This window comes from Prionailurus bengalensis, chromosome D4 (genome assembly GCF_016509475.1).
Source record: "Prionailurus bengalensis isolate Pbe53 chromosome D4, Fcat_Pben_1.1_paternal_pri, whole genome shotgun sequence".
Lineage (NCBI taxonomy): Eukaryota > Metazoa > Chordata > Mammalia > Carnivora > Felidae > Prionailurus > Prionailurus bengalensis.
In genome coordinates this window covers 88,277,376-88,300,143 of record NC_057359.1, presented here as the reverse complement: position 1 = coordinate 88,300,143, position 22,768 = coordinate 88,277,376, and the positions used below count along the sequence as shown (strand labels likewise).

Genomic DNA, 22,768 nt, shown 5'->3' with positions numbered 1-22,768 from the left:
CCTCATTCGGTCTTTCCCCTGGGCCATTTTGGAGATCTCCTGTATTCTCTTCCTATGCTTTTATTGGTTAGCCTAGACATTTGAACAGACGTATTCAGCCTGAACTACAAAGTATATCGGAATCTTTAGCGATGTTTTCTCTTTTTTCTTTAAAAAAATTTTTTTTTAATGTTTATTTATTTTTGAAGGAGAGAGAGAGAGAGAGAGAGACAGAGTGTGAGCAGGGGAGGGGAAGAGAGAGAGGGAGACACAGAATCGGAAGCAGGCTCCAGGCTCCGAGCCGTCAGCACAGAGCCCGACGCGGGGCTCGAACTCACAGACCGCGAGATCGTGACCTGAGCCGAAGTCGGACGCTTAACCGACTGAGCCACCCAGGCGCCCCAGTGATGTTTCCTCACACAACCCTTTAACTAAACCAGCTCCCTTGTTGCCATTTATTTGTGAGTATTTGGGGTTCAATTACACAAGCTGGGCTTTGGTAATTTTGTACAGTCCTATAAGTATGCTTTCCACTTTCTTTGTTCACTATTCCTTTTTGTATCGGGGATCTTAATTCCTTCTTAATTCCAAAGGACATCCTTTAGAAGTGCCATTAGCCAAGATTCATCGCAATAAAATCTCAGTGTTCGTTGGATTGGAATGGGCTTCACTTCCCTCTCATCTCTGAAAGATGATTTCTCCATGTATACAATCCCAGGGTGATTGTACCTGGAGGAACCTAATTCTGCCATCTCCTGGCTCTCATTTGTGTTGAGAAGTCACAAGGGATGAGAAGGCCGTGTAACTGTTAACCCTTTGAAGATCATGTCTGTTCTTCTTGCTGACTATGGAGATATTTTGGGTCTAAGTTCTTCGCTGACATTTCACTATAACATATCTAGCTGTGAATTTCTTTTCTATCTTGCTTCTGATTCACTGAATTTATTGGCTCCAGATTGGAGTTTTCCCACACATGCCTATCCGTCTTTCTTCTATTTCTTCTGGAACTCTGATGATAAGGCGCAAGTTAAAACTTCTACTTTGTATCCTCTTTGCCTGTGAAAGTGTATTTGTATTTCTCATCTCTGTCTCTCTGTCTCTTCTGTGTCCCGTGGAATTCCTTCAGACATGACTTTCATTTCACGAATTCTCTCTTACGCTGTGTCTAGTCTGCGGGTTCTCTAAGTTCTCCTAAGTTCAGGTGCTAATTTTACTTTCCAGAAGTTCCTTCAGGCTCTATTTAAAATCTGTAGAGACATTTTGTTATTTTCTGGTGACGTTGTCACACTTTCACATCATGTGTTACGTCTTGAGACATAGGAAATGTACCAATTTTATATTCTCTTTTTGATTAATTTCAGCGTCTACTCTTTGCGGGCCTGATGCTTCAGTTTGCTGTTTCTGCTCACTTGCTCACGGTGACTTGTTGCCTTGTGTATTTTTGTGACACAGACATTTCTTCTATAATGCCATAAACGCATCGCCGCGAACCTTACGTTCTGCAAAAATACTGCTAAAAACAACAGACAGGGCTTCTGGGGGAAAATAGGCCTGGAAACTGATCTCTCAACAGTGAAGAGAACTTGGTACCCAGAGCTCCAACAGAAGAACAATTTTTTAGTAAAAGTAGGCATCTGCACCGAGGATCACAGCCCTTGGTCCTTCGTGATGTAGGTCCTTAAGAGTCGTAGGACCTCCAGAGATATAGTTTTGGGCAGCATTCACTTCTTTTTTTTTTTCTTTTAATGTTTTATTATCCAGAGTTGAGAGAAAGGGAGGCAGAGTGTGAGCAGGGGAGGGGGAGAGAGAGAAAGAGAGGGAGACACAGAATCCAAAGCAGGTTCCAGGCTCTGAGCTGTCAGCACAGAGCCCGACGTGGGGCTCGAACCCACGAACCGTGACATCGTGACCTGAGCTGAAGTCGGATCTCAACCAACTGAGCCACCCAGGCGCCCCTGGGAACATTCACTTCTGATGAGATGCCTTTCATCAAACTGAAAAATCTGATCCACCAGATAGCTTTCGGTAGTTATCCATTATTTTCACATCGGCGGAAACATCTTCCCAGTAGATATTAACGTGCTGTGAAAAACTGCACGTAGGCTTTTATGTTATGCTCACATCATTGCCCTGTATTTCAGTCCCATAAAAAGGTATAAATCACAGCAGAAAAACATGGGAGGTGTAGAATAGACTGTTTGGTTAGGAATGTGTGTTCCTTGGAATTTTATCCATGGCCTAGCTTTTTTTTTTTAATTTTCATCCACATTGGGGCGCCTGGGTGGCTCAGTCAGTTGAGCTTCCGACTTCGCCTCAGGTCATGATCTCCCGGTCTGTGAGTTCGAGCCCCGCGTCGGGCTCTGTGCTGACAGGTCAGAGTCTGGAGCCTGCTTGGGATTCTGTGTCTCCCTCTCTCTCTGCCCCTCCCCCGCTCATGCTCTGTCTCTCTGTCCTAAATAAATAAATAAATAAATTAAATAAATAAATATTAAAGAAAAATTTTTTTAAATTTACATGCAAATTAGGTAGCATCTAGTGCAACAATGATTTCAGGAGTAGATTCCTTAGTGCCCCTGACCCATTTCACCCATCCCCCCTCCCACCGCCCCTCCCGTGACCCTCAGTTTGTTCTCCATATTTATGAGTCTCTTCTGTTTTGACCCCCTCCCTGTTTCTGTATTATTTTTGTTTCCCTTCCCTGATGTTCATCTGTTTTGTCTCTTAAAGTCCTCATATGAGTGAAGTCATCTGATGTTTGTCTTTCTCTGACTAACTTCACTTAGCACAATACCCTCCAGTTCCATCCACGTAGTTGCCGATGGCAAGATTTCATTCTTTTTGATTGCCGAGTAATACTCCATTGTCTATATAGACATCTTCTTTATCCATTCATCCATCGATGGACATTCGGGCTCTTTCCATCCTTTGGCTATTGTCCAGAGTGCTGCTATAAACATGGGGGTGCACGCGTCCCTTCGAAACAGCACACCTGTATCCCGTGGAGAAATGCCTAGGCAATTGCTGGGTCGTAGGGCAGTTCTCTTTTTAGTTTTTTGAGGAACCTCCATACCGTTTTCCAGCGTGGCTGCACCAGCTTGCATTCCCAATCTATGGCCTAGCTTTAAAGTGGGTTCTCCAGGATGAGCTGGCATTCCCTGAGGTCACTCCCCAGCCAGGACTGCATTAATCTCAACTTGGGGGTTGAGGTCCACACATGCTGTATGCGTTCTGGCCCTTTCTGTGGCTCAGAAATTTCCAGGGTGATTGTTTTCTTTGCTTTTCGCCCTCAGGTCAGACCCCAGTTAGCTATGAACAGTGCAGTTGCTGGGGCCAGTTACGGCTTTAGGACTTTCTGACAGGTCCTGGCCAAATTGAATTGTTCTCCTTGGCTGTCTTAATATTTCCAAGGGCATACTGTTTTTTCTTATCCTGAAGACACCATTTTGCTATTTCTATGCAAGTCCCATTTACCTCCTCTCCGAGGATCTGAGAAATGATTTTAGCATCACAAACCTGAAGCAGATAGAGCAGTGTCGAAATACTGGAAATCATGTCATTTTGCCCAAGAGGGGGACTTGGAACACTGATTTCCCCAAACACACAGTGATCTGCTCTCCTTTGTCACCAGCGAAGCCTCTTGTCAGTATCAAGCTGAAAGGAAGTAATGTTTCACTTCTTGTCGCTGCGTAATGTAATTTCCCGTTGTGACTTCTGACGGTCTTTGAATCTGATATAAATGTCTTTCCCCCCGGTTTCCGCCCATGATTCAGTTATCCAATTGTGTTAGAAATAACTCACCCTCCCTCGTGCGGCGATCAGTTCTGCGACATTTGGAATGATAGCTCTGTGTTTACAGAGAGGGAACCCTCCCCAGTAGAAGCAGAAGGGACTTCTGCACATGGCGTCTGTGTTTGATGATAACAGGTGATGTGAACTCTAGGTACATGCATCTTCTAGATGACTTAGGATCTGGGTATGATGAGCCTGAATTTCGTCGTCGTCTTCTTTTTCTTTTTTTTTTTTTTTAAATAAAACGTCCCATGGTTTTCGCATGCGCTGTGTTCAGGTCACCTAAATCTGTCCAAGTCTGCGTGGGGCATCAGTAGCCTTGTGCTTTGTGGTCAGTGTCAGCATGTGGGCAGATATTTCGTAATTTGCTTACAAGAAGCTCTGTGTTGTCCTCGAGGCGCCCAGTCTAACTAGAAATGCATTTATATGTATCAAATAGACATTAAAAATTAGAAAAAGACCCCTGGTAGTTTTATCTCTGGGCAGGGGAATATATTTGGATGTGTGAGGATGCCTTGTTCCTCTGAGGAATGATGGGGGAAGGAAATCGCTCAACGGAATGGCTTTTGTTGGTGATGAAGCTCAAGGAAGGTCGCGGTCTCCTCTCCTTTGCCAAGATGCAGCGCTCAGGAGGTTTTGAACTTGAAGACTTAACATGAGTTCTAGTGATTAGGAATTCGCTGATCCGGGTTGGTAAAAGAACCGATATATGTTAGACTAGGTCGCCCTGTGGCTCGTGACCCACGCGCTTAAGTTGAAGCACCTCTTTTTTTTTTTTTAATTTTTTTCAACGTTTATTTATTTTTGGGACAGAGAGAGACAGAGCATGAACGGGGGAGGGGCTGAGAGAGAGGGAGACACAGAATCGGAAACAGGCTCCAGGCTCTGAGCCATCAGCCCAGAGCCCGACGCGGGGCTCGAACCCACGGACCACGAGATCGTGACCCGGCTGAAGTCGGACGCTTAACCAACTGCGCCACCCAGGCGCCCCGAAGCACCTCTTTTTTAACGAGGTGGAAAATGTAGTCCCTACTGTCTCTTTTGTAATATGGAGAAGTCAGAGGGCTACAAGGGAACATGGAAAAATCAAACCCACAATGCCTCACTCAAATGTAGGGTTCTCTGGTAAAACAATAGTAATAATAATGAAAATACATTGAGAGTAAGGCAAACGGTATTCTGCCCCCTTCCCAGGCCCTCATGAGAGGTGGTCACTCTTGCCACTTGATAACGTGTTCTAGAACGTTCACAATAGGTGTTTATTGGGGCGCCCAGCTGGCTCCCTTGGCAGGGCGTGCACGTCTTGATCTCAGGGTTGTGAGTTCAAGCCCCGTGTTGGGCATAGAGCTTACTTTAGAAATAAATTAGTTTTTTTATTGAGGTGAATTTAGGTACAATAAAGTGGCCACATCTTAAGTGGACAACTCAATGAGTTTTTACGTCTATAGGAAACCATGCACTGCCAGCTAAGATAGGGGACGTCTCTAGAACCCCACAGGCTCCCTTGAACACTCCCCCATCCCAGAGGTAACTATCGTTCTGACCCCTATCATACGTTGGTTTAACCCGCTTCTGTACTTCGTACAAGGTATGCAACATATATCCTTCTGTCTGGCTTCTCTGACTCAACGTTGTGTTTCTGACCCTCATATTTTTGTTGCATGTGGTGGTCATTTGAGTTGCCCTTTCTCGGTCGCCATGTGATATTCCGTGTGCGGACAGACCCCAGTGTGTATCCCTTCTCGTGTTCGGGGGCATCTGGGTTGTCTCCGTAGTGAGGCTACATTAAGAAGGAAGCTACCACGAACCTCTCTAGACGTATCTTTGGTGGCCACGATCTCTCGCTTTTCTTGGGCGTAGACCTGGGTGTGGCATCGTGAGTCATACTTGGGTACCTGCCTCTGGCGTGCTGTCAAAGAGCTTGACGAGGTGGCCGTGCCCACGGATGCCCCTCCGCGGGCTGCTCTTCATCCGTACCCACAAGAGGTGCTCTCGGTCTTGAAATAGAAAGACTTCTGGATGAGGGGGGGAGTGGAATCTGGTAGTGGTTTCCTTTTGTGTTTGCATTTCCTTGACGAGGAGTGTTGTGGACCTTTTTTTTTTTTTTTAAGTTTATTTATTTATTTAAGTAATCTCCATGCCCAGTATGGGACTCGAACGCACACCCCTGAGATCAAGAGTTGCGTGCTCGCCTGATGGAGTCAGCCAGGCGCCCCTGCTCGGTACAGCTTTTTATCCAACTAAATTCTGAACATTGCCTATTTCTCTTTTCACAGGCCTCCCCCCGCCCCCCTCCCACACCCCCCCCGCCCCATGAGTTACCTATTTTTTTTGTTTGTTTGTTTGGCTTTGTTTTCATTTCAGGGAATTGTAATGGAATCGTGATTTCACGGTCCTAGTCTGATTTTCAAAAAGCATTGAACGTGTTGAGGAATTCCTAAGGTGTGATCCTTCGGAATGATTCGCCCGTTCGTTCCCTCACCCGCGACCCACCGACTGCGTGCTGGGGAGGTGTGGGGGCGGCACCCCGAGACACCCACACGCCAGCACACAATCCTTGACGTTAAGGAGCTTGGCTTTCATTTTCCTCCCGGTATTCAGCTCTCCGTGTTGTGAATTTTCCCGTTTGTCCTCTAACGGGCTCTTCAGTGGCATGTTGGTGACAACGGCTTTATAGTCAGGTTCTGTCCGTCGGTCTGCTTTGGAAGAACGACCTACTAGACCAAGTTGGGCGAGGGGCAGTGCCTAATCTCTGCCTTCTGGTGGAGCTGCCCATGGTTAGTGTGGTGTTAGGAGGAAAAAAGGAAAAGGTTATCAAAATGAATGGAATGTGAACTAATATTTCGGAACAGAGAGAACAGTGTTTTCTAAATGCATGCATTACACGGAGTTCATCCATGTCGGGCAATGAATAATTCCCTTTCTCTAATTCGCCCTTGCCTTGTGACTGTTGGCGCTTACATAATTTCTGAATGCAAAATAGGATATTGTTTAACAAAAAACTGCACAGTTAGTGGTTACGAATTGTTAGTGAATTCAAGTTATGTTTTTAAACGCTGGTGTCAGTTTCTCCCTTTCTCACAGCTCTGGTTTCATTTATCCCGGATGATTTCTTTTTGCTGCCAGAGTCTGCATGTTTACGGGCAGTTGTGGGCCCTGAAACTGTTAGTGGGGCTTCTTTATTCAAGTTCATTGCAATTCTGAGTCTTGATTAACCAGAAGAATTCTCTAGACAATGCAGGAGGCTTCATTACTGGGCTTGCTCGTGAGTGTTGTCATAGAACCTGACTCGAGGAAACGTTTTACAAGTTAAATTACATTCAGATCCTGACCAGCAGCGCTTAGAAAAACGTGTCAGTTACTCAGGGAGTTGGCATTCTGTTTCTGTGCCGTTACTCCAGCTTCTAAAAGTATTTGGCTTTGAACATTCGTAGCTTTTAGATTCTTTAGGGAGGTCCCTAGCGTGAAGTAGAATAGGAACTTCTGAGCCATTTATGAATGAAGGTAGAATTTTAAGAAGTAGGTGATAGAGTCAACCTGGGTGGCTCAGTCGGTGAAGCGTCCGACTTCGGCTCGGGTCATGATCTGTCAGTTCGTGAGTTCGAGCCCCGCGTCGGGCTCTGTGCTGACAACTCCGAGCCTGGAGCCTGCTTCAGATTCTGTGTGTGTCTCTCTCTCTTTCCCTCTCCCTCCCCGGCGCGCACTCTGTCTCCTCTCTCTCTCTCTCTCTCTCTCAAAAATAAAGAAACATTCACACAAAAAAATTCGAGAAGTATGTGATAAGACTTCACATTTCCAGTTTATGATAAAATATACACGCGCTTTTTTTTTTTTTTTTTTTTTTATGTGTGCTGTGTTACCTAATCGGATGTTTTGGAGAGCAAAATAAAACTATAGAAAAGAATCTATGCTAACTTTATGCAAGAAGGAAGGGATTTGCTTGGGATGATTTTCAGTGTGCTAATTCTCTCAATAAGAGAAAAGGAGTTGAGCAGTTGGGACATTTTCTTCAGTTGAGGACTCCGAAACGCACAGGCACGGTAGGCTCACTTCTTCTCTAACTGAGGCCAGCCGAGTAGCAGTGTTAAATTTTTTTACCATTTGGGGAAACAGTCTCTTGCAAGATGACTGCTTTAGTCACTGGACGTATAAGGAGTTGTACTTGTCAAATGTTTTCGCTGCCCTCGCTCTAACGCTGAGGTTTGACATCTTTATGGAACATGGTAATATCTTTAGTGCGTCTCCCAAATTTGTTTCATATAAAATGTCTGACTGGTTATCTGAAGGAACTGTTCACTGTAACAGCTTAGAAAACAACAAAAAAAAATTCTTTTTTGAAAGAGGAAGTGGTTAGTATGAATGCAGGAAATACGTTTTGCAACGGCAGCTCGATCCTTTGGTTGGAAATGCTTTTTTATTTACAACGAGGGGAAAAATGTGTACGATTAAAAAGAGACTTTTGAAAATGGGTATTGTTGCTCTGTTCCTTTATAAATGGATCAGTGTTCAAGTCAAAGACTCGAGAGGGAACGCTTTTGTTATTGTCTTGTTCACGTATCTATCTGTAGAGTTTATATTCTGCGTATACGTTGTCTCTCGGGGTGCCCGTATTAAGTGAACATTCTGAATGGTTTCGGTTGTTTTGATTCTTAATATTTGTCCTGGGTAATAATAGATATGTTTTCCTCTTTTGACACTTAACATGGGAAACGGAATTTAATGGAAATGTTCTCCAATTATTAGATGTGGAGTAAATGTATTTATGTCTGGAAACAGGGCATAACTTTGATCTGTGTTGTAAGCGAATATTAGTTAGATGAGTTTTGTGGGTTTTCTTAAAGGTTGTGACACTCAGTGTTAGTTTTACCATTAAAAATGAATTTGTGGGGGTGCCTGGCGGGCTGAGTTGGTTAAGCGTCCGACTTCGGCTCAGGTCATGATCTCGCGGTTCGTGGGTTCGAGCCCCACATCGGGCTCTGTGCTGACCGCTCAGAGCCTGGAGCCTGCTTCAGATTCTGCGTCTCCCTCTCTCTCTGCCCCTCCCCCGATCGTGTTCTGTCTCTCTGTCTCAAAAATACATAAACATTAAAAAAAATTTAAAAAAAATTTAATGAATTTGTGATAGGAATGTTGAAACATGCAATTATTTACTACGGTTAAATGTTTTACAGAAGTGCCCTTTAAATTGCATTCAGCTCCAACTTTTTTTTTTTTAATTTATTATTTTTTTAAATATGAAATTTATTGCCAAATTGGGTTTCCCAGCTCCAACTTTTAGTTCATTTGCTAGCAGTTGCTACTGTCTCTATATTGTGAGTCTTAATTTTCACTTATTTGTTTTTGGTGTAAGTGGTTTTTATGCTAAACAATGGAGTTTGGTTAAATAAACATCCAGTAAACCCCAAGGAAGTCAAAATGTCAAAATCTCAAGCGTATCAGGAATGGTGGGGGTGCAGGTGATACCAAAAGTGAATTTACATAGAGATGAAATGCTTCCGAAAGCCTCTTCAGTGAAATATTTCCAGTATGCAGTTTTTCATTTTGACGTGAGACTGTCTTAGCCTTGTTTTAATGTTCCTAAAAGCATAACCGTTGACCAACCTCCACGTTTGCAAAATGATCTGCAAAATAGCAATAGAGCCCGGTAAGATAATAAATAGGTCATCCCCATGCCCCAGACCTGAAGATTAAGATGAACTGAATAGAAATGATATGAATATTGGGGCGGCTGGGTGGCTCAGTTGGTTGGGCATCCGACTTCGGCTCAGGTCTTGATCTCACGGTCCGTGAGCTCGAGCCCCGCGTCGGGCTCTGTGCTGATGGCTCAGAGCCTGGAGCCTGCTTTGAATTCTGTGTCTCCCTCTCCCTCTGCCCCTCCCCTGCTCATGCTCTGTCTCTCTCTGTCTCAAAAATTAAAAATATTTTTTTAAAAATATGAATATATTCATATTTTATGAACATACGAATATGCCTATACAAAAATGAAATAAATATATAAAAATGATATTCACTTAGGCTTCCATATGGCAACTCATCTAAGAAAATATTTTCATTTTCACTGAGAGTGAGGGGGCTAGCTGGGGCAAGAGCTTGTTCTTAATCTTTGGATCTTGTTTCTACCACTCATTAATGGGATGGCACAAGACGGTTTGCTTCCTGTCTGAGTGTGTTTCCTGTTCTATGAAATAAGGATAACATTGCGCACCTCAAGGGCTTGTTGTGAGGTTTCAGCGGTATGTGATCTGCATAAAGGAGAGGCCTGCTTTTGGGCCTCGGTTAAGTGGTCGACACTGTTGTCATCATCTGTATTTTGTCTGTTTGTGTCCCTCTCTTTTGGTTACTTCTGGCTCCTTCCTCCTCCGTTCTTACTCCTTCGACCTACTGTGAATCACCTGAGTATATTTAGAACATTCTAGGCATCTAGGCATTCTGTAAGAACACTTATTGAACAAATAGCGCATCAAGAGGATTGCAACAGGGTGCCTTTCGTGAGGGCTTTGGTTAGCCGATAACGATGAAATGGAGAGACGAGGAAAACTCGAGTCAGTTGGAGAATAAGATAGAGTATCATAGGTTACATGCCAAACTGCCTGGTGAAGATAATGAGAACAATAGCAGTTTACAAAAATGGTTTATGAGAGGGGTACCCGGGTGGCTCAGTCGGTTAAGCATGCGACTTTGGCGCAGGTCATGATCTCACAGTTCGTGAGTTCGAGTCCCGTGTCAGGCTCTGCTGACAGCTCAGAGCCCGGAGCCCGCTTCAGATTCTGTGTCTCCCTCCTTCTCTCGCCTCTCTCTTACTCACACTCTGTCTCTCTCTGTCTTTCATAAATAAAAGCATTTAAAAAATCGTTTATGAGAGACATCGTGTGGAAAATCACCAGGTCCTGTGAGCAGCAAATACGAGGAGTTCAGATGCTAGGATTCTGCATCTGTGAAAGCTCTGTGCACATGACAGGTTGTTGAGATAGGCCTGAGGCTGGAATTGGGGCCTGAACATGAAGGATGTGTAGAAATTGAAAAGATGAAGCAGGCAGAGGTCAACAGAGTGGAAAGTGCCGCATCCAGGGCTCTGAGGGAACATGCTGCTCAGGTTGGGCTGCCTGGTGGGGCAGGGGACTGAGTAGGGTCTCCTGGAGGGATGGCATGAGAACAGATGATGAAGAACGTTAAAAGCCAAATGGCAGAATGAATGTGACCCCGCTGAAATGCTATTGAACCTACTTCTCAAAAAACTCACGCTGGAAAAGTGCTTTATATTTTCTAAAAGGGTTCTGATCCTCTCTAGAATTCTTTTGTCCCTTTCTGGATAAGCAGGGTAAGGCTGTGAGATGTTGAATTATCATTAGCTGGAAGTGGCCCTGCTGGATATGGTACAGCCAAGACCGAAGTACGTGTCCATGCCTCAAATTCAGTTCTTGTCTGTGGACCCTATGACTTTACTATTGGATTACGTTGAATGAGCTCTTGACTGTTAACCACCGCTCTCACCTACAGAACTGGCAGGTAATAGCGAGTTGGGGTAAGGGGACTAATAGCAATTGACATGAGGCCTCAGTATCAGGGAGCCAAGGAGGAGAGGCGGGGATTGTACTGGACTAGGAGGCACAGACACCTGGAAGTTCACCGTCCATCCTCACCGCTGTAGACACATTACCAGGCAGGCCCAGTGTTGCTACTTGTTGCATATTATCCCTTTCTGGGTTACATTTCCTCCTTCCTGGATGATAGGTTGTTCTACTTTTCTTCCTTGAGGGTTTGTGAGCAGTACTTCCTTCTTTTTTTTTTTCAACGTTTTTTGTTTTTGTTTTTGTTTTTTAATTTTTTTTTTCAACGTTTTATTTATTTTTGGGACAGAGAGAGACAGAGCATGAACGGGGGAGGGGCAGAGAGAGAGAGGGAGACACAGAATCGGAAACAGGCTCCAGGCTCTGAGCCATCAGCCCAGAGCCCGACGCGGGGCTCGAACTCACGGACCGCGAGATCGTGACTTGGTTGAAGTCGGACGCTTAACCGACTGCGCCACCCAGGCGCCCCAGTACTTCCTTCTTTATTTGTCTGAAGTCTTTATTTTGCCCTCATTCTACCGTGCTAGTTTAGCTAGGTATAGAATTCTCAGCTGACAATTATTTTCTCTAAACATTTTGAAAATATCATCCCAGTGTGTTTTATCTTTGATCGTTCCTCTTGGGAAATTGGCTGGCTACTTAATTGCATTCCTTTGTAGATATTTGACTTTCCTTCCCTAGTTGTTAAGACTGTATCTTTGCCTTTGGAGTTCTGTAGCATCGCTATGATATTTCAGAGTACATATTTTCTATTTCTAATTTTTCTGCTTGGGGTTCAATTGGGGGTTTGTACCTTTTGTCAATGTAGGAAAAGCTTTCAGGTACTAGCTCTTCAAATGTTGCTTGGGTTTCATTCTCTCAAATTGTTGGTTCTGGGTCTCCTCATAGATGTGTGTGAAACTCCTCATCCTATTCCCCGTGCCTTCTAACTTTGTTTCCATTCCTTCCCTTTCTTTGTCTCTGTATATTACATTTTGTGTAACTTTCTCAGCTACTTCATGAATTCTCTTGTTATTCTATTATTTAACTCATCTGTTAAGTTTTCAAATTTCAGTGACCGTATTTTTTTATTTCCAGAAGTTCTATTTGGTTCTTTTTCATATATGCTTCATTTTTATAATGTCTTACTATTTTCTTCTGAGTTCTGTTGCTTCTTTTATTTCTTTACTTTAAATATTCCTGTTTTATATTTTCTTCCAAATTGTTCTTTTACCTCAACTTCTGATGCTGATAATTTTTCTCTCTATTGTATCACCTCTCATGGTGGTTTATTTCCTTGTGCATTTGTGATTATTACGGTCTTTTTTATATGAACATGTCTTCAGTAGGGATGGTTTTTTCTCTGAGAATCCCATAAAAGCAGGATTAGGTGAAACCCAGCAAGGTTTTATATCGGTTTCTTCCAGACAACCTGGGACCAATTTTTATGTTAATTACTTGGGTCGGGAGTTCTTGTACCGTCTGTATAATATATACAAGTTTAAGATTTTGTTTTTCAGAGGACACACTTCCTCCACTCCACCCCGTAGCCAAAGACCTTAACAAACTTCCTAGCTGTCTTCTCTGTCGCTGGATAAGTTTTGTTAGGTGTCACCCAACTTAAAGAAAAGCAGAAAAAATGAACACTGAGATTAAAATAAAAAACAAACCTGTGGTCTTACATCTTGAACGAATTGAGCGTATATGCTGAATACCACATGACAACTTTTTAGTATTAAACCTTACTGGTTAGACGTCTGTGGTCACTCGGTACTAAGGACAAACAGCTGCTAACGTACCGCCAAATACATCAGATTTCTTCAGAACAGGATGCATGTATTTAATTCTTTCCCTGGGGTATGTAACGTGACTAATTTTTGTCCTCTTCTGAGGAACCGATCTTTTCTAGAACTGCATTAAAAGGGCTTTTAGTATTTTTGTTCTTCACAGGAACCCCACAGCCATAAAGAGAGGTCATTTGGGCATTAACTTTCTAGAATCCGGGCTGTCATCTTCAGCTGTACTCATGTGAGACCTTGTGAGTGTCATATGCTGGGGTGAGATTATTTATGAACGGGAGAGAGAGAAGAGAAAGAGGTAGTCAATTTCCACCCTGCCACAGCTGAAAACGCAAGTTTCTTGCCAATGACCATGCCTTAGAAACAAGGGAAGAGAAGGGGGTCGAGTCTTGGAGACCATGATTTATATTTTAACAAGATCTCGGGGCTCATGCCGAATGTTTCACTAGCCTACCTTGGGCCTGTGCCAACATCAAGATGAACGCTATCAGCATTGGCTTCCCTTTCAGCAGAAATGGTCACTCACCTTTGGTAAATAGATATTTCCAATTCTACTTTTCAAATAAGGCAACCAGGGTATAGGGGAACAGAAGGCCTTTTCTTAAAACTGTTTAGCAACTGAATGGCCCATGTGGGATTGAGATGCTGGTCTCATTTGCTATCTTTTCTGTGTTCTCTCCTTCTATTTCAGTGACTATGGCCCAAAGTAACTTATAATACGCTGGGGCTAGAAGTTGTAAGACTGCTAAAAAAGAATCAGGAAATTGCTGAAATTTTTCAAGCATATTTCTTTGGTTAACTTATTTTGAAGTTTTTCTCTGTTTTGTATTTTAGCTGCCTTTATAATTTATCAAAGACAGACTCATTGTTTTGGCAAGTCCCCGGCCTGGAAGTCTCCAACAAAAAACTCCCAGCACTCTGTCTGAATAGGAATTTTTAAATGCATTCTTAGTCTTGAACTCGAAAATGTATTCTCGATGCAACAGTTTGCTGGGAAATTTAACCAATGCCATTTATCATACACTGCTCCAGACAGAGAAAATTTTCATCTCTTCCTTTGTTAGTATCTTTTCTACTACATTATCTTTTTAGAGCTTTGCTTTCCTTTCCTTTCCTTTCCTTTCCTCTTTTTCTTTCTTTCTTTCTTTCTTTCTTTCTTTCTTTCTTTCTTTCTTTCTTTCTTTCTTTCTCTCTTTCTCTCAAAGGCAAGCCATACCTCTTCCATCTTTAAGTTTCTGCAGTTCACCATTAGAATGTGTTTCTTTAATCTTTTCGGCAAAATAAAATATTTCTTCATCACTCTTTTCAGAAGTGATCACTGTTAATTATTAATGTTTTATTTTTACAGTCACCAAAGTATGCTGTAAATGCTGTTTGGAAAGCTTAACATTTTTTTTAGATCACATACAGCTTTCACTTTTCCGAATCATTAAGTGCTCTTACTTTTTTTTTTTTTTTTAAGCAGGCTACACTTTAGTCCATCAAGGATATGACATGTATTTAACCAATCACATTACTGAGCATTTGTTTCAAATTATCGTCTAGTGTAAATAATACTGCAATGAACATCACTTGTGGACATTTAAAGTGATTTCATTGGCAGGGCAGTGGGCTCTTGGCTGTCTCAGCCAGTGTAGCCTGCGACCCTTGACCTTAGTCAAGGTCATGTGTTTGAGCCCCACATTGGGTGTGGAGATAACTTAATGAATGAATGAATGAATAAAAGAATTTCATTAGGATGACTTCCCAGAAGTAGAATTGCTAAGTCAAGGACTAGGGAACATGAGTTCGCCTCCTAATCACAGACAAATCCTAGAGACATCCAGTATAACAGTGAAAGTTTTCAGGGATTCTCGACTGGTTGCTGTTTTTATGCATCTCGAAAATACCCAGAAAATAGGTCAGAGTATTCAGTGGCCTCTTCCTCCCTCGTTTGCTGCCACAGTGTGTGTACTTCTCATGAACCCAGCCGGGTCGAAAGGAAGCGTGTCTAGTGCTTAGGGCTCTTTGCCACTCTGAGAATATGGTGAACGGCTTTGCCAGCTGTCGATTGGGGGCCGTTGTAATGTGCTGGTGTCATTTAGAAGCACTGCAGCTGTGCTTCTGGAACTTTCCAGTGACTTGCCCCAGGCTGTCTTACCTCCTCTCAGTAGTTAGCGCAGTTCACAAATGAAGGATTCCAGGTTGTCATGTTCCCAGCGATTGTCCGAGGGTTTGAATGTGCAGGGACTTTTACTTCTAAACCGCGGAGTTCTGTAAATCGGAATCATTTGCAGCAAGCAAATTTTTGTAATCAGGTGAAAGAGGATGGACAGAGGCAGAGAACCCAGGTCTTTAAATGTGTAGGTTGTCACTTGATCCGCAGTATATTTTTTTAGGATTTTTTTTTTTTTTTTGAGTAACCTCTATGCCTACGGTGGGACTCGAACTCACCACTCGGAGATCAAGAGTCGCACGCGCCACCAACTGAGCCAGCCTGGCGCCCCAGTTTTATCTGTGATACTAAGCCAGCGGCTGAGGTAGTTTGAAGATGGGTGAATTTGCAGCCAGGAGCCCCACTTGATCCATGCTGTGGCTTCAGCCCAGGCCATCCAGCCATCTGGCTCGATCCTGGTGGTAGTGGTCCGGCCCGTCTTGCCCCCAACAGTGGAGCTACCTCGGGTCGCCAGCTACTGGATAATAATGGTGGGTAGCCTGGCAGTGATACCAAATGGTGATTCCGAATAACATCTCGATTTAGTCCTCTTTTCCGTCCAGCCTAAAATACGTTTGGCTTCTTTTTATGTTAATGAAATGAAACATCGGAGGGGGGCGCCTGGGTGGCTCAGTCGGCGGAGCATCCGACTCCGGCTCGGGTCATGATCTCACGGTCTGTGGGTTCGAGCCCCGCGTCGGGCTCTGTGCTGATGGCTCGGAGCCCGGAGCCTGCTTCCGATTCTGTGTCTCCCTCTCTCTCTGCCCCTCCCCTGCTCATGCTCTGTCTCTCTCTGTCTCAAAAATAAATTTAAAAAACACTAAAAAAGAAAGAAAGAAAACACTGGGGCACCTGGGTGGCTCAGTCAGTTATGCGTCTGACTTTTTTTTTTTAAGTTTTATTTAGTTCGAGAGAGACAGAGAGTGAGCAGGGAATGGGCAGAGAGACAGAGGGAGAGAGAGATCCCAGGCAGGCTCCGCACTGCCAGCGTGGAGCCCGACGTGGGGCTCAAACTCACGAACAGCGAGATCATGACCGGAGCCGAAACCAAGAGTCGGTGGCCCGACCGACTGAGCCATCCAGGCGCCCCCAGCGTCCCAAGTTTTGATTTCGGCTCAGGTCACGATCTCGTGTGAAATCGAGCCCCGCTGGGGATCCTCTCTCTCCGTCTCTCCCTGCCCCTCCCCGACTCATGGTCCTTCTCTCTCTCAAGATAAATAAAAAACATTAAAAAGGAAAGAATCTCTAAGAATAAATAAATGAATAAAATAATGAAATAAACATCACAAGCGCAGGTGCTCTGGAGAACACCTACTGTCGTTTGAGCTCCCCAGTGGTAAATGCCAAATATTCCTCTTTGCCGTTCCCAGATTTGGGGTTAGGAAAGGATGGGCCTTTCAAATTTGTTCTGTTACACGCTTTTAACAAAGGAGAAGACGGCTTCCCCAAACCTCTGAGCACCGCTGCACTAAATGGTTTCTCACTTGAGGAGCAGCATTGCCTGTCGATCTGGGAGGTCTGAGGTCATTTAACTGTTGCTCAAAAAAGGAACCAGTCTCTCTGCTTGTTAACAATAAATATATAAATGGAACGAATGCGTATTTGCCCATTTTTGTGAAAAGGTCAGAAGCCACGAGCAGCTGGTAAAAGACAGAAGGTATCATTTGTTAAGCAGATCAGCCATGTTCCCCACGTGAAAGCGAACGAGTTTCTTTTTTTTTTTTTTTTAATTTTTTTTTCAACGTTTATTTATTTTTTGGGACAGAGAGAGACAGAGCATGAACAGGGGAGGGGCAGAGAGAGAGGGAGACACAGAATCGGAAACAGGCTCCAGGCTCCGAGCCATCAGCCCAGAGCCCGACGTGGGGCTCGAACTCACGGACCGCGAGATCGTGACCTGGCTGAAGTCGGACGCTTAACCGACTGCGCCACCCAGGCGCCCCGCGAACGAGTTTCTTAATACAGCCTGTATTTTCTGCTCGTGACAACGGGGACTCAGCCAGCAGTGTTGTTCTGTCCCTTAACATCTGAAATATTAAGGGAGAGAATAACACTGCACTGGACAGCAAATGGCTGCACGTTTTGGCCAGTGCGAATCGTCTAAATTTGACTAACTAAATGGATTACAGTATTTTTATCTCTAAACCCATTAGGATTTCGAAGCATCGGTCAGCAGTTCAGTTTCTAAAATACTGTCTTCTTTATTTAGAAACTCCACCTCTGACCTTTTAGGCAATACAGCTGTGTTTCCATAGGACAGGAGAAGGGGCTGTGTGGAGCAACCACTGAGCTGTGAAGTCATGCTTGAGCATACACACGCAGGCCTGTGCGGATTCATTTGGGGAGATTCCCAAGGGTTGGTCAAGGAAATTCTCAAGTTTAAATGCAGGCTTTCTGATTGACAGTGAAAGTGGTCCAGACCCTTATTCAACGATGGCTGCGATTTACAGCCTCAGGCCCTTGTGGTCCTGCTGGACTTTTTTAGAATATTTTCTCTAAATTCTGTGACTGACTCATAAAAAAAAAATCCTCTGAACTTCTGCCCTACGGTCATGTCGCTATAAGATGCGCTGGCTTGTATTCTTAGAACGAGAGCTTTAATTGAATTGCAAGATACAGCGTATGGTCTGGTTTGGGAAGGAAGTATCTCTTTAAGATAATAGTCGCTATTTTTAGACTGACTTACACAGAGATAGAAATAAGGACGCTTCTGATCTTCATTTAGCCTTAGTCTGGGAGATACCCTCTTAAAATTTCTAGCTACTTAACCGGTTACTCCAGATAAGTTTTTGAAAGCACGTTTAAACATATTTTTTTAAATGTATTTATAATCATGAGTAACTGACCCGACTCTAGTTTTAGAGAGAGATGCTTTTTTAAAAAAAATTTTTTTTAATGTTTATTTATTTTTGAGACAGAGCATGAGTGGGGGAGGGGCAGGGAGAGAGGGAGACACAGAATCCGAAACAGGCTCCGGGCTCTGAGCTGTCAGCACAGAGCCCGACGCGGGGCTCGAACCCACAAACCGTGAGATCATGACCCGAGCCGCCGGAGTCGGACGCTTAACCGACTGAGCCACCCAGGCGCCCCTAAGAGAGAGACTCTTAAGTTCCATTGCAAAACAAACCCAACAAAATAAACCTATCAAAAATAGATTTTCCATAGTAAAACTTGGTCAGAACGATGGCACATGCCCGGGCCCGGGATTCCACAAGTGGGAATTAATTCCAAGCAGCTGGTTGCTGGGATTGAGAAGAATGGGTTTATCGTCCGGAAGCTTGATTCTGTGTGTGTGTGTGTGTGTGTGTGTGTGTGTGTGCGCGCGCGCGCGCGCGCACATGTGTGTACGTACATACTTACGCGTGGAAAAAAAAATAATAAAAAAAAATAAAAATTCACCAGGGGCGCCTGGGTGGCTCAGTCGGTTGAGCATCCGACTCTTGGTGTCGGCTCAGGTCATGATCTCATGGTTCATGGGTTCAAGCGCAGCAACGGGCCCCGTGCTGACGGTGCGGAGCCTGCTTGGGATTCTCTCTCTCCCTTTCGCTCTCTGCCCCTCCCCTGCTCGCTCTCTATCCCTCCCTCTCTCAAAATAAATATTGAAAAAAAATAAATAAGAATTCACCAAGGTAGAATAATTTCTCCAAGATAAAGGGGACTCCATCTGGCTTACAAAGGAGGGGAGGAAACACCACCCCGTGCCCCTGCCTTGAATTTTTGAGAAAGGTATGTACAGGAAATAGAGACTTTTTTAGAAGTTTGAGGTCTACCTGAGAATTTCCTCGGTTCTTTTTTTTTTTTTTTTTTTTCACATTCACAACAAGATGATAAATGATAAAAACCCTTAAGTAATTGAAAGAGTTAAGAGGATTTTTGTGTCAGAAGCGTTCGGGGGACAGATGGCACGCACGTAGGTGGGAAAGCTATTATCTACACAGAGGAGGGCTAGTGTCTATCGGAAGGGATTTTTGAGGGTGGCCAGGCTCTTCACATTTGGGGGACCAGCTTAAAATATTTACTAGTGGACACAGAAGCAGACGCCAGAGCGTATGGTCAGGAAGGGAGTTAACAGGGTGCCGACAAAGAGGAAGAACGTGGCAGTCGAAGTAACCAAGGGAACGCGAGACGTGGAGAAAATGGTGTTGAGATCCCTCGAAGCCCTGAGAAACTACAAAGCCCCTGGTAATAGGGATCCCAATCGGTTTGGAAAGACTCATCCTGTTAACCTTCGTTTGAGAAGACAATAAAGGAAGCAAGCTCTGAATGAGCACCTTGGGCCTTGACCAACGCGCAGATGAGTGAAATGTGTCAAGGAAGTGGAAACTCAGGCGGAGCCTTCAAGTCACAGAGGCAGGAAGCCATAAAGGACAGCGAGAGGCCACAAGTCTGAGAGTGGGCGGGGCCAGCCGTCAGACCGAAAGTGGGGCATGGCTTTTGCAGTTGAACGTGTCCGTGTTCTCTTTCGTCCTTTTTGAAAACCGTGGGGTTTAGTAACACCAAGCAAAATGGAAAACAAACGGGAACGTTCCCTGGGTTTTGCTGGAACAGGGCCCTCTTCCTGGTGTGTTTTTGGCCCCGAGTAGCAGTGGTCGTGTCACCTGCAGGCCAAGCCACCTCTTTGTCTGCGGGGGCGTGGGGGGGGGCGGGGAGTGTTTGCCCCGCACGAACCTCAGGCTGCGTTAGAGATTCGTGAGGTCATATTGCTTAAGACATCTCGAAAGTGCTAGATGAATCCAAGGTGGGATCACCAGCGTAACAATTGGCGGTGCTTGTGGATGATTTCCCAGTTTACAGACATTCTTGTTTGAACTTTAAAATAATAATAATCATTATTATTATTATATTATATATAATATTTAAAATAATTATTATTATATCGATTCTGTAATTCATCAATGATTGCCCCTTTCTGGCAAGTGTGTGATTGACCAAAACGTGAATTAGAAAAGAGAAACAAAGGGGCGCCTGGGTGGCTCAGTCAGTTGGGCATCGGACTTCGGCTCAGGTCGTGATCTCACAGCTCGTGAGTTCGAGCCCCGCGTTGGGCTCTGTGCTGACAGCTCAGTCCGGAGCCTGCTTTGGAGTCTGTGTCTCCCTCTCTCTCTGCCCCTCCCCTGCTCATGCTCTGTCTCTCTCTCTCAAAAATGAAAAATAAACATTTGGGGCGCCTTGGTGGCTCAGTCGGTTAAGCGTCCGACTTCGGCTCAGGTCATGATCTCACAGTCCGTGAGTTCAAGCCCCGTGTCGGGCTCTGTGCTGACAGCTCAGAGCCTGGAGCCTGTTTCAGATTCTGTGTCTCCCTCTCTCTGACCCTCCCCCGTTCATGCTCTGTCTCTTTCTGTCTCAAAAATAAATAAACGTTAAAAAAATTTTTTTAATTAAAAAAATAAACATTAAAAAAATTTTTTTTAAATGTATGAATTTTATTATTGATTATTTAGGAGAAAATCAATGCAGTAGAATACAAAATAGCACATACATGTACATATACAGACAAAAACACAAAGAGGGTGCCACATTTACTGCTTCTTTAAACTGTATACTTTAAAAAAGTTTTTTTTTTTTTTAATTTTTTTTTTCAACGTTTTTTTATTTATTTTTGGGACAGAGAGAGACAGAGCATGAACGGAGGAGGGGCAGAGAGAGAGGGAGACACAGAATCGGAAACAGGCTCCAGGCTCCGAGCCATCAGCCCAGAGCCTGACGCGGGGCTCGAACTCACCGACCGCGAGATCGTGACCTGGCTGAAGTCGGACGCTTAACCGACTGCGCCACCCAGGCGCCCCTAAAAAAGTTTTTTTTTTAATGTGTATTTTTGAGAGAGAGACAGAGCACCAGCGGGGGAGGGGCAGAGAGAGAGGGAGACACAGAATCAATCAGAAGCAGGCTCCAGGCTCCTAGCTGTCAGCACAGAGCCGGATGCAGGGCTCGAACTCACAAACTGTGAGATCATGATCTGAGCCAAAGCCGGGCACTCCACCGACTGAGCCACCCAGGTGCCCCTAAACTGTATACTTTATATACTAAAAGTAAATACCTGGGCACCTCCATGGTTCAGTCAGTGAAGCATGCGACTCTTGATCTCTGGGTTGTGAGTTCAAGCCCCATGTTGGGCGTAGACATTACTTAAAAAATTTTTTTTAAGTAAAAATGATCACCAACTTTGTGGTGAGTTTTAGAAAAGGCCCATATACATATAGATCAGTGGTTCATATGCCTTTTTAATTCATGAACTCCATTGAGAATTGAGTTAAAAAAAATTACGGATTCCCCCATCCCCTCCTCAAAAAACTATATAGATCAATATAGATATATAGAGAAGCAAGTTCCCACAAGGGCCGTCTAGGTGACATAAATGCGTCAACTGGGCCAAGTGCAGACAATACAGAATGGCGGTGCTTGTGTTGAACTAGCAAGTAATGCCAAGTTAAGACAATAGAGAATGGTAGGGCTTGTGAGAAACTAGGGTTCACATCCTTACCTAAGCCAAATTCAAGTTCTCAACAATTTCTAGAAAATAACACCTGCTACATATAACACATTTGAGGTCAGTTTGACTGCAGATCCCTCCGGTGTGCGGTCCGAGGCCCTTTACTGTATTCATTAAGCATGGGGGTGTTCTCATTTTTTGGCCCCAAGGCACGTCAGCAAGCTCAAGTACGTCACCAAATGGCCGAGGACAGCAGAGCCGATTACTCGTCAATTCTCCAGAAATTCAACCACGAGCAGCACGAATATTACCATACTCACATCCCCAACATATTTCAGGTAAGTGATTCGGACCTCCCGAGGTGGCCTTGCTTTGAGAGCCACGTTGCTTTGGAATCACGATCGCTGGGCTTATATGCTGAGTATTTATATAGAGTTCTAAATTTCCTGGCACTGAAGCCATTTTTTAAAGCGTCCGGATCAAGCCTTGACTGGCACCAAGGTGAACTAGAACATTAACCTCAAGGTTGATCAGTTGGCCTTTCCCGACGTCCTCGGTTGGTACCTGCAGCCTTTCTTGGCCAGTTTGAGAATTTGCAATTCTTAGATTAGTGCCCTTTTCGCTGAAAGGACAGTGGTGGTCCTGAAATGCCAACTTAACCTGAGGAGTCCTAGCGGAATGCCTAAGGTTGTAGGATTTGAACAAAGGACAGAACTTTTCTCTGGATCGTTTTTTCTCTTTGGGCTACTTTAGGTTGTCGGCAATGGCGTGAAGAAAGATGCATACGTGTTCTCCCGCTTTGGGACTCTTTTACGACTTGCGTGCAGTTGTAGGGAACATAACAAGCATTTGCGTCTTAGTGTCTACGCACGCAGCAAACAAGAAGCTCCAGCTTGTAGAAGGAAGATACACCAGTGGCATCTCGGCCTGTGTTGGGTTGAGGCGGTTAACTAACGCCAGGCTTTTGGTAAAGAGTGAAGTAGGGGATCAGAGGCAGAAGAGATTGTCTGAAATGCATCGCCGATAAAGG

General features: G+C 44.3%; 1 protein-coding gene across 28 annotated transcripts in view; it reads left to right on the top strand.

Moving 5' to 3' along the window:
- FNBP1 (formin binding protein 1) overlaps positions 1 to 22,768 on the top strand; it is a 140,613-nt gene that overhangs the window by 82,408 nt on the left and 35,437 nt on the right. For 27 of the 28 annotated variants that reach the window (XM_043566448.1, XM_043566456.1, XM_043566446.1 and 24 more), the window contains one exon: positions 21,948 to 22,076. In XM_043566448.1, the coding sequence (XP_043422383.1) occupies positions 21,948 to 22,076 (129 nt within the window). Of the gene's footprint in view, positions 1 to 13,005; positions 13,646 to 21,947; positions 22,077 to 22,768 lie in introns of those variants that run through there. The other variant, XM_043566460.1, reaches the window with a different exon arrangement.